The sequence below is a fragment of the Pelophylax lessonae genome (genome assembly GCF_965119305.1).
Source record: "Pelophylax lessonae genome assembly, chromosome: 6".
In the NCBI taxonomy this organism is placed as follows: Eukaryota; Metazoa; Chordata; class Amphibia; order Anura; family Ranidae; genus Pelophylax; species Pelophylax lessonae.
Window position 1 is genome coordinate 218,222,699 of NC_138773.1, and position 12,808 is coordinate 218,235,506.

General features: G+C 41.9%; 1 protein-coding gene across 2 annotated transcripts in view; it reads right to left on the bottom strand.

Moving 5' to 3' along the window:
* The window catches only part of ERBB4 (erb-b2 receptor tyrosine kinase 4), a 1,312,942-nt gene that overhangs the window by 362,610 nt on the left and 937,524 nt on the right, over positions 1–12,808 (bottom strand). For both annotated transcript variants that reach the window (XM_082261897.1, XM_082261896.1), the window contains exons 10-11: positions 4,898–4,971; positions 1,953–2,043 (exon numbers count right to left, since the gene is read on the bottom strand). In XM_082261897.1, coding sequence (XP_082118023.1) covers positions 1,953–2,043; positions 4,898–4,971 — 165 coding nt within the window. The remainder of the gene's footprint in view (positions 1–1,952; positions 2,044–4,897; positions 4,972–12,808) is intronic.

Consider the following 12,808-nt stretch of genomic DNA (forward strand, 5'->3'; position numbering starts at 1 on the left):
TTACGGTAGTCCAGAAATGTGCATATTTAATTTGATATATTTGGCTCCCATTGATCTTTGAAGTTCGGACAAACTGAACCCAGGGCAGTTTGGCTCATCACTACCTAGCAATGAACTAACTCTTTTCTGCAGTAGACTCACCTTAATTTGGAGAAGTTGTATCCAAACCAAGCAGCTCCCTAGCTGATCCCTCCTGTAGGGGCTGAAATAACTGTTCTAGCTCTTTAGACTAAGATCACACTATGCTCATTAAAAATTCATGCAAGTATATGAATTGTAACACAAATACGGCTGTTCCTGGCTTCACGTAGACAATCAGATTATGATTCATCAGTACAGATTTGTTATTCTTCTGCTTGTCATTTTATTTTACTGAAAACTCCATGCAGATGGAAGGATGGTTACATAAGTAACCACATACCATGAACATTGTAAAACAACAGGCTTTTATGCTGTGAGCATTGAGGTTTACCTACTTTTGTAACATGTAATTTATCTGACATATTCAAAGCTAATCAAAAAGAAGGCGCAATAACTGCAAATTATATATTAAAGACCGTCATTGCTCATGGCTATAAAATATGTTATTAAATCCAATAAAACAAGTCTAATTTGTGCTACATGTAAACTTTAAAGTGAAACTGGCCCATGCTTTGCCCATGCACATGACCATATTAATACTTTCTGCACCTTGGGCCAATTATGTTGCGCTGCCCTCTTTTTCTACCTAAAATGCTAAGATAGATAACCTTGATATCACACGACTAAACTCAGAAGGCACAGCCCCAAATGGCACATTGAGGCTTCAAGTGGAAAGGCTGAAAGAGACTATGACTAAGAGAAAAAGGCAAAATATTGGTTTACCAACTCAGAATGAGTAATCTGTAACTTTACAATATTCCACAAACAAAAATGTATAGACTTGGAAAGGACGGCATTATTAAGGACCCAGTCAGACAGTACTAGCAGGCAGGGTGGTAATCAACAATTTTTTATTATATGGAGGAATGTCACTGATGGGACAACGTGATGTGTGGTTGGCAGTGTGCTGTTCTTGGTGACCCTACATTGAGACATCATCTTAGTTGGAGTGTAGTTCTGGGAGATGTCTAGCATGTATAACCACCATCTAAGTCTGAGATTCACCCATCTATGTATAGCCTTTGTCTTTTTGGCCTTTTTTTCGTACAACTTCAGGCATGACATACAATTTACAAATCGTACCTGAAGTAGCATCTAATGTATTTCTATGGCAGTGTTTTAATAGATACGATTTCAGGTAATACGATTTGGGAAGTAGTTTATGTATTACTTTTTCAGAACTTCAGCATTATTTCACTGCCATAGACTATATTGTAAATCGTGCTGCAAATCGTACCTGTGTCTATATCAGCACTACTTGAGCCCTGAAAGATGTTACATATTAACACTTTGCTAGTTAAACTTTTGTTCAGGTTCCTCCCTGTGACATGGACAGCCCCTCTCAATGAAGTATTTTCAAATCATTACAAATCTCACAGAAGTAGTGCTGAAGTAGTGCTGAAGTAGTGCTGAAGTTGGACTTTAAATTGCACTACTTTAAATTTTACTCTGTGTGACCATGCCATCATCCAAGCATGAGTTTATTTGAAGAGTGCTTTAGGAGCCCCAAAACTTAGATCCCCCTATTATGCAGGAAGTTGAGCTCCATCCCAATGTCTACCATCCTCTATTCCTCACCATTGGTCACTAAATAGAAGTCTCACTGGACAATAGGTAAATGCTGGACATGGGCGAAAAAGGACAAGATCTCATCCTTCAGAGCTTTGATCAGAATAATAGAACTTCCCAGGTTTTGGGATTCCCTGTGTACTTTTGGTACTTGGAAGTGCATGCTATAGAATCCAGGAGCACTTTAAGATCACCACTCTGCACAAGTTGCTTTAAGTACAACTTCACTCATTTTTCCTTACCTGTATAAATCCCGACCTCCAATGCTGACCAGGTTGGAAAAGACACTGAGATCTGTCATATTCTTTGGCCAGGACTGTATATTAAGATAACCTATAAAGATTAAGGAACAATGGCTTTTGAGATCATTGCACGTGCACAATAATTTTGGCAATATTATAAACTTACAGTATTTAAAGCATCTTTAATCTTTTATATATTTTTTTATTTTGGTTAGAGTGAAGAAGTATCAGATCCCTGTCCCTTAATGCGGTCTGTGTTCTTACTAGGGTGCTAGGGAAGGATAAGCACTCTCTCACTTTGTCCTGTGACCATTGGCACAAGATAAGAAAGCGATGGGAAATCCAGAAGTTAGGTTCGTCACTGGAACACGTGTTGCACAGAAATCTTTCAGTGTGGACATCTATTACACTGACAACTCTCTAGAAGGGAATTCCCTCTTACTTTAGGGAGATATTCTCTCCTTTCCTGTTGTGCCACATGATAGGAGATGCCGGGATGCAGGTTTTGTTTTTTGTTTTTTACTAATCCTTACTCTGTCTAAAACTAAAAGAAACAATTTTGGTCTTAGATAACCTTTCAGATGAAGTTAACCAAAAATGTTTTTCAAGCTATTTTAAAGTGGTTCTAAAGGCAGAAGTTTTTTGTGTTACCGTAATGCCTTCTGCATTAGGGTTAAAAACCTCTTGTGTGCAGCTCCCAGCCCCCCTTATACTTACCTGAGCATAATGTTGATCCAGCGAGGTGCACAATCACTGCTCTCTATCCTCACTGGCTCAGAAAGCTGCTGGAGCCATTGGCTCCTGCTGCTGTCAATCACAGCCAGTAAGGAGTGAGTGGGGGTGGGGCAGAGCCATACTGTGAGTGTCAATAGACACACACAGCAAGGCTCGGGAGCAAGCCCACATAAGTGCCCTCATAGCAAGCAGCTTGCTTTGGGGTCACTCAGCAGTGGGAGGGGCCAGGAGCGCTGGCGGGGACCTGAGAAGAGGAGGATCAGTGCTGCTCTGTGCAAAACCATTGCACAGAGCAGGTAAGTATAACATGTTTGTTATTTATTTTGGGATTCTATGACATTCTACATTGACACCTTTCTTGTACTTAGAGTCATGTGCCACAGCCCCACCTCCTCAATCATGCCTAGCCTATATGCCCTTTATCAAGCTTCTTCTGACCTATCCATTGTGTAAAGCTTGAGGTTGCCAGAGCTTAAACCCATACATGGATCAAAATTTGACAGGTTTAGCAGGAATCGGCTGAATTTTGATTGGTGCATAGCCCTCTCTGTTCAACAGAAGCCGGTCATTAAACCGCCGAACAGTCCTGCTGGAAAACCAGCATTTGATCAGAGCATGGAACCAATGGGCTGCAGCGCTTATCAGTGTATTGGTACAGCAGGGGAGTCCCGATGTCAGAATACAAAGATACAGTGGGCAGGATTTTCACATCCACTGTGAATGTGTATGGATGGGGAAATTGGTTCAGTTTTTTATTTTTTTTCAGCCAGCTGGTTGAACAAAAAAACTGAGTCATGTGTAGGCAGCTTACCCTATCTAGTCTTAAAAAATGCTCCCTTGCCCTTCTCAACACCTATGCTGACTAACTTGTGTAAGAAAGATGCATATACCTACTTCTTTTCAGATCACTCTGGTCCTGTCACATGTTCCAGCTTCCCTGTGTCAGTTAGCGGTGCCTACAGGGCCGACAATGGAGGAGTTATTTCAGCCTATGGGTGAGGTCCCTGCTCCAGGGTTAACCAGCTATTGTTGAGCAGCCTCTCCGCTCTCTTGCAGTCACCACTGGCTGACACAGGGGATCACGAGACCGAACCTGAGTGGGCTGAAGATAGGTAAGTATCATAGGTGTGCACAGGGGGTGTGCCAGGTGTGCCTGGCAACACCCAAATCACTACGTGCAGTGCCAATGCCCCCTACTGCCAGGGCTTTCCCCGTGTCCCCCCCCCCCACCCACTGTGCTGCTGGCTTCCCTCCTCTCCTCTCCCTCCAGCTGCTGGGATGTTTTAGAATGGTGAGTAGGGGAAATGGCAAGCAAATATGTCATTTACCAGCGCTTTCCTTTTCTAAATAAACACAATGAACACACTCACTATGTTCATAACTGAAGCCTAGTAAACTGTGTTTACTAGGCTTCAGTTTGTAAATGAACAGGAAGCTGCTCAGCACAGAGCACTTCCCATTCATTCACTGTCCTGTTCAGCTAAGGCTGCAGAGAAAGGCATGTGTGTTTGAGCTATGGAGTGCACACCCTAAAGCAATAGGCTGCACACACCTATGGCAAGTATACATCTTTCTTATACAGGTTAGTCAGCATAAGTGTTAGGAGGGGCGAGGGGGCACTTTTAAGAGTAGTTTAGGCTGGAATTCTACTTTAAGAAACTGCTGTACATTTGTCTAAAATGTGTATATATGGCTGAAAGTTTTTTTTTTATTATTATTATTATTATTTATTAATTAGGCAATAGCAGGGAAGAGTTCAAACTTCTGTCGGTTTATTGAGTAATGAGTCAGAGGAGGTTGTTACAAAATGAGCAGAATTCAGCTATTAGACAGTTGTCTCTGCAGCAGGTTTCCCTATTGGAAGATGTACCCTCATCCTTCCCTACACTAAATTCTAAATCTAATAAAAAAAAAAAAAGCTGTACATGAACATTAATCACAGGAGAATTACAGAACCTTTCGGGTTTATAGGTTTTACTGAGCAGCACTTAAGCATAGATGCATAGATACATGAAAAATATAGAAAACTTTACAGGCTTTGTCATTTGTTGAAGTACTTTTATATCTTTATACAGAAAAATAGGAAGATCTTACGTATGCTTGAAGATTTTCTATAATTTATGATCAAAAATATCAAATGGTATATACTTAATACATTTTATAGGCAGACCAATTCAATGGTATTTGATTCCAAAACAGAAGCTCTGTACCTGTGATTTCTCTAACAGTGCGGAAGATATTCAATTTCTCTGGATCCAGCGCAGCTATGTTGTGATATGCATCCCTGGAGAAATACAAAAGATATGTGCTATAAATTTTCAGACAGCATAGAGCGCCACAAAAGCTGCAGTTCATAGGAACAAACACAAGAGGGCACCGAAAAAAGTCCAATCTTTTGTATTGCAAATGCGGTCAGGCAATTTACACTTGCTGTTTTGTACACTAAGGTGTCAGAAATAGGAGACACCTGACATTTCTCTGGGGTGTACACTGAACGTTGCTATCACTTTATTTGCTTTCAATATATATATATATTTGTGTTTAAAACCATCATAAAGCTCACATATAATAATGTTATATAGGTAACATTAACAGAATATAGTGTCTATATGTTCAGGATTAATTGATAAATAAAAATTCAAACCTAAATCAATCGTCAGCAATGATCTTTTATTCTCCTGACTGCCCAAAGGTGATGAAAGATTAAATGTGTTTGGTACTTGTTACTGTGCTTTGAACATCATCTGTGCTTTAAACATCATCTTTGTAAAAGCTTATTAAATAATCTCAGTTGTGTTCAGAAGCCTTTTATACTTTTATTTAATAAGCAGTAAAATTTTACAGCCCACTCTGCTGAAAAACTGCACTAGCAATACACAAATGCCAAGTAAAACTACGCTTTAAAAAGCTTATAGACTACATTGCTCTTATTTCATAAGACAATGGCCATTTAGGAATGTTATAGGGGGAAAAGACTATATATACTGTGTGTATATATATACATATATATATATATATATATATACACACACAGTATATACCTGTGTGTGTGCGCGCATATATATATATGTATATGTCCAGTATAACATTTGAACCTCATAATTTAAGCTCAGCTCAGCACCTGTAGTATAATGTGTGGGCTTTATACTGCTGAAAAACATTAAGGTAATAAAAAATAAAGGCCTTTTACCAATATTTTACTCTTAGGTTGCTTATAACACTTAAACCACTACACTAAGGCCGGGTTCAAGCCTGGGGTTTGGTGCGTGTCTGTTCACCATTTCAGGTGCGAATCAGGTCCGAATTTTTGCCTGTAGTCGCTCCTGAAACAAAGCCAAAGACACATAGGACCCTTTTCCAGTGTACCCGGAGCTGTGTGAACCGGCTCCATTGAGAGCCGGTCACACTCTCCTGTCATGCGAATTGAATGCGGGGAAATCCAGCCTAAAATGTAATCTTTACCCTTACCTTCACACTATTTCTAAAAAACTTTTTAAAAGCCCGTAGCGTGTGCAACACACTCAAAAGACTCCACCCGGTGCATAAAAAGTGCACACACACAAAGTGAGAACACAAAAAGTGCACAGGGTGTGCGAAACTAGTGGTCTTCCCTCCGAGGAGGTAGGACCCAAACCTCATTCCCCCGGGGCGCAAGACTCCTGACAGGGATTAAGGTACTCATGGTCTGTCTGGCCGAAACCAGACCGACCCCGTTCTTCAGGGGGACTGCCGAAACAGCCCCCACCGAGTACTAAGTGGGGCTCCCCCGAAGGGAGACCCCATGAGAGAGGGCGGACTTAGCCAAAAGGCCATATCCACCCCCTCCCAAGACTTAAGGTAGGGCCCGAGGACCCACACCCTACAAGTCGTGCAAAATAAAGAAGACAAAGGTGATAGTGCAGGTGACAAACTACAAAGAAAAAGAGACAAACAAAACAAAAAGTGGGGGAGGGGAAGTGGGGAAAGTGCTATGGTGCCATGTGAGGAACCAAGGCAGGCCTTCCAGCCGGAATAAAAAATTCCTCTGGTGCAAGCCAAAAGGCCTGTCCCAAGAGGCAGGTGCGGAAAAAGTGTGCACAGTGCAGTGACCAAGGTGCCAAAATAACTCAGGCGAGCTGCCCCTCACCAGTGAGAAATCAAGGCACCCCTGGGCTGCCACCCCAGGGGCACTTGCACTACGGGCTTTCTCTATCCCGGCCCAATGGCCAGACCGAGTGCAGCCCTTACCTACCAGGAGGTTTGGAACATGTACAGCTTAGGGAGAGCCTGCCTACAACTGGGGACAAGCCTTTTGCAAGGCCAGATTCAACCCAGGAGGAAAAGGCCCGCCCACCGCCGTCCACGTTCCTCACCAATCACATCCAGGAGCAATACTAACCGTCTTTTCCCAGCTTTCTTGCTCCCTTCAAACTGATAGGATCGGACCTGCTCAAACCAGAAGGCAACAGACCCATCCGGCTTTCTCTGACAGTGCCTACTTCCCGGTCCCCCAGTGACGTCTGGAGCGCCCCGGTTCATTTCAGCCCCTGCCGATACTAACCCTCAGGGTCCATACCAACTGATAAGAACAGATACTACACTTGATCTTAGCCAAAAGGCCGAGAAGCGATTTCTAAACCTTAACCTAAACCTTAAAATTCCCTCTTTGTACAAAGAAGAAAAAGTTACCTCTGTTAAATGTCTGTTGTTGTCCATGTCCCCTTTGGGGAGATTTATCCTCACTTCCTGACCCCATGACTCAAAGACAGGGTTTTGCAAAAAAATAAAAAAGATAATGTATCCCTCTGGTGGTCACAGAGACAGCAACAAAGTCAATTTAAATTATGTAGAGTGGGGAGGGGGTAGAATATCTAACAGTTTGTGTCTTCCTGTGCTGGTGTCACCAGAATAGGAAGTGAGGGGAAATTTCCCTAACAAAGATGGCTATAAAATCTTTGCAGAAGTTTTGGCAAGGAGCTCTACTAGAAACATAAACAAAAAAAGTTGGAGTTGGGTCGGATGTGCCATCAACATGTAAGTCTTAACCTAATGCTTATTGTTTCCAGATTTCCAGGCAGCCATGTGAAGGGTCACTCAACTTCGGTACTTCAGCAACCTGTGTCCTCGATCCTTAGGATGCTTTTCGTGAAGGGTAGAACAGAGGTCCCTAAGCCAAACAACAGCCAGAACCCCAATATATGTCTATTGTATATTATTTTATGCTCTAAATTATCACGTACTATTAATTTACTCTTCTATACATCATCATTCATATTGCATATATTTATTTACCCCTATTCACATCACCTTTATTAGGCAGCGCCAATTCCCTAATTTTCTCAGAACCCCAATACAAGTTTTCCTGTAGTTCCAAGGAAATTTTCCAGGGATGCCACAGCCCTCAGTCTGGGTCCTACTTCTATGGGAACAAGACTTCTGCTCTGGGCACTGGACTATTTATACCTCCTCAGCCCCCTGCTGGTCACCTGCCATACTGACCAGGGATTGGCTGGGGAGATAATAACATGCATGCTGGGGTCATCATTCTCCCACCCAGGGTCCCTTGGGAGACAGGGGGAAGTAATTGAGCACATACCTATAGAGCCCAGAGCAGAGCTAAATAATCCATTAGTGCTCTAGGAGCCAAAAACTTAAATTTATCAAAACAGTAACAGTGCTACAGTATTTACTGTAAATATCACTCAAACTAAAAAGTCTCTACCTCATTGAGAATATTATTTTACAATATTGAAATCCATCTTTTTAGCTTGAATTACTTTCATATTTGAAGGGAATTTAAATCCCTCCTCAATAAGCACTATAGATCATTCAACAAACCAAGTAATTTAGGTCATATTAACAGTCAGATGACGTAGCTCATTTCCCAGAATCACTTGAAAGTGACATATGGAAAATTCTGAAATTAGTAATAATTTTCATACAATTGATAGTGTTCTTATGTCAGCTCTCAACAGGCCTGTTAAACCCCCAAATAGCTGGTACCATGGCTGATCACATGTGCTGCACCATGGCAATGGTTTATCTAAACAGAGATCTTATATGGTGCCATCCTCAGGGGTAATGGTAAAGGATACGAGGGGTTGTTTCAGCTTTAAAATGACAACAGCCATTAAAACAGAGCACATGTGGAAGTGACCAGGTCAGATTATGGAATAGCCTCTGGCTACGCAGTGCAGGCTTTCTAACGACATTTCAAGTTGTTCCAGGATTTGCGGCACAGCACCTATTAGCATCGCCCACCCCTCCTTGTGTGAACTTCTGCCCTGCAAGACTGCACGTTCAATTTCAATGGCTCTGAAATAACTGTGAAAGCTAAGCCAATTCGTTTATAATTATTTCGGAGTCCCATAGTAACAGTGACCTGCCAGAACCTTACTCCTTTAGTATTCCTCAGTCACAGTATCCTGACAGGACCTCATCACTTCTCCATTCTTTTTCTTTAATCTCTGAAGTGAGACAGTTACAAGTGAATATATATTTTATCTCAAGGTTATTTACAAGTCCAGGATATTGCTCACACACCAGCTCATTAACATGATTCATCCTCAGACACCAAAACTTTTTTTTTTTTTTTCTAGCTTGCTAAAAATCACTCAGCGATACTTCTGAAATTAAATTCCATTTCAAGCAGAGACCCAGCTGGCATTGAGTTGACAAATTCCTAAAGTTTTCCTTTTTATTTCTCTTCTAAAACTAAAGTGTGCAGTGTTTGGTGTGAGGACCAGCAGGAAAGATGCTTTATTTACCATTGAAATATTTGCACTCCAAGAAATGGCAATGGGCCATTGTCAGTTTGATTGTTATTTTGCGTTATATGTTGCTGAAGGGAGTCCACATCCTCTTACATGCCAAATTAACTGAAAGATTTCCCCTGGAAAATATATATTCCCATGTAAATTTGAATGAATTAGCATTCTGAAGCAAATGTCTAGATGTGAGCATCACCATGTTCTTAACCACTTGCCGACTGCCGCACGACTATTTACGTCGGCAGTCAGCCCCTCACAGGCAGAGCGACGTAGATCTACGTCGCTAGCCTGCAAGGATGTGGGGAGCGAGTGCGCGCCGCCGGAGGCACGCTCCCGCTCCCGCTCGGTCACGGACCCCCCCCGCACGTGTGCCCGGCGGACCCGATGTCCGCCGGGCACTCACGATCGTCCATGACAGCGGGAGAAAGGCAGGCGGCTAGTGTAAACAAAGCCGCCTGTCAGTTCTCCCTGTGTAAGAATGATGATCAAACGGTTCTACTATGTGGGACCGTTGATCACTGTTCTTACACACACAGCCACAGCCAATCACAGTTAGAAGCACGCCCCTAGGACACACTTAACCCCTCCCTCTCCAATACAGTTAACTCCTTCACTGCCAGTGTCATTTTTACAGTAACAGCGCATATATATAGCACTGATTACTGTAGTAATGTCACTGGTAACCCCAAAAATGTCAAAAATGTCAGTCAAGGGTCCGATCTGTCCGCTCCAATGTCGAAGTCCCGCAAAAAAAAATTGCAGATTGCCGCCATTACTCGTTAAAAAAAAACAACAAAAATGACAAAAATCCTTCCCTTTGTTAGTAAACACAATAACTTTTGCGCAAACCAATCAAAATACGCTTTTTGCGATTTTGTTTACCAAACATATGGTAAAAAAAAAATTGGCCTAAAATGTTAAAAAATTTTGATTTTTACATTTTTTTGGGGAATTTCATATTAAAAAATGTTAAAAATATTGTTATTTTTGCAAAATTTACGCTCTTTTTCGCGCACAGGTGATCAAATACCACCAAAAGAAAGCTCTGTTTGTGGGAAAAAAAGGACGCCAAATTTGTTTAGGTACAGCATCGCACGACTGCGCAATTGTCCGTTAAAGTCACGCAGTGCCGAATCGCAAAATAGGCCCTGGTCAGGAAGGGGGTCAAATTTTCCGGGGCTTAAGTGGTTAAACAAAACCTAGGCGTTAGCTACATGTGCAAAATGTTTTCTTTTATCTCAAGTCAGGTAATCAATAGAAAACTCACATAGTTCTATATTATGAGCTAAATAGAATAGCCAGGATTAGCCACAATTTATCGCTTATTGCTTTAATATGCATTTATCGTCCACTTTTTTTTTTATAACCAAATTTTTATTGAATTTTTGCAAGAAGGTTAGGTACAAATGTTGTAGTAGTATAATAAGGAAGAGAAAATTATCACAATGGTCACAGATTTGAAACAAGAAACATGAACATAATAACAGGTCGAGTCAAGGCACTTCAGGTGAACCTTGTCGGTGACACATGAGTGTGTTGAGCTTCCACCATGTGAGGACCAAACATTAAGGTACACCGGGCTCCGACTACCCCACATGGGAACCAACTGTAGTCTGGACTGGGTACAACAGGGGGAGTATTATGGGTTGGGGTCAGCAATGATGAACTTGTGGTAGGCCAATCGTGGGGGGGGGGGGGCTACGAGAGGAGGGATCATGTACCGGCAAGGTTCCATAAAAGGGAGAAGGAAACATCGTCCACTTTATTAGGTACACCTTGCTAGTACCGGGTTGGACCCCCTTTTGCCTTCAGAACTGCCTTAACTCCTTGTGGCATAGATTTAACAAGGTGTTGGAAACATTCCTCAGAGATTTTGGTCCATACTGACATGATGGCATCACGTAGTTGCTGCAGATTTGTTGGCTACACATTCATGATTTGAATCTTTCATTCCACCACATCCCCAAGGGTTTGCTATTTGATATGAAATCTGGTGACTGTGAAGGCCATTGGGGTACAGTGAACTCATTGTCATGTTCAAAAAACTAGTTTGAGATGATTTGAGCTATGTAACATGGTGCATTATCCTGCAGCCATGGAAGTAGCCATCAGAAGATGTGTACACTGTAGTCATAAAGGGATGGACATGGTCAGTGACAATACTCAGGTAGGCCGTGGCATTAAAACTATGCTCAATTGGTACTAAGGAGCCCAAAGCGTGCCAAGAAAATATCCCCCACACCATTTCACCACCACCACAAGCCTAAACCGTGGATAAAAGGCAGGATGGATCCATGCTTTCATGTTTATGCCAAATTCTGACCCTACCATCTGAATTTCGCAGCGGAAATCAAGACCCATCAGACCAGGTGACATTTTTCCAATGTTCTAATGTCCAATTTTGACGGGCCTGTGTGAATTGTAGCCTTAGTTTCCTGTTTGTAGCTGACAGGAGTTGTACCTGGTGTGGTCTTCTGCTGTTGTTGCCAATCTGCTTCAAGGTTTGATGTGTTGTGATTTCAGAGATGTTATTCTGCATACCTTGGTTGTCACGAGTGGTTATTTGAGTTACAGTTGCCTTTCTATCATCTCAAACCAGTCTGCCCATTCTCCTCTGACTTCTGACATCAACAAGGCATTTTTTGTCCACACAACTGCCACTCACTGGATATTTTCTCTTTTTTTGGACCATTCTCTGTAAACCCTAGAGATGCTTGTGCATGAAAATGCCAGCAGATCAGCAGTTTTTGAAAAACTTAGACCAACCCATCTGGCACCAAGAACCATGCCACGTTTAAAGTCACTCAAATCCCATTTCTTTCCCATTCTGATGCTCGGTTTGAACTTCAGAATATGGTCTTCACCATGTCTAGATGTCTAAATGCATTGAGTTGCTGCCATGGGATTGGCTGATTAGCAATTTGTGTTACCAAGCAATTGAACAGTTGCATCTAATAAAGTGGCCGGTGAGTGTATATCTTGCTTCAAGGACGCATTGTAGCCAATTACACCAAGGTCAGAAGACAGCTACATATTTACGGTTGCTCTGCAACCTCTGGAGACATCCTGCAGCTAGTGGATCTTAAAGAGTGGTCCTGTAAGAGTTTACTACATTTTCCAAGCTTTCCACTATTATTTTCCTAAGAATAGGCTGACACCAGAAGACACCACAGAGAGTCAGTAATTATTCACCTTCATCCAATGAATTCCAAAAAACAAGTTTTGATAGTCATCTAATATCTAACTTGACATATCTCCTTTTCGATCATGTTGGAGCAAAGGGCAGCTATCTCAGATCTATAGATGCATGGCTAAAATGGGAGGACCGAGAAAAGATATTGGCCACCACTCACTTTTGTCTTTTTAAAGTCT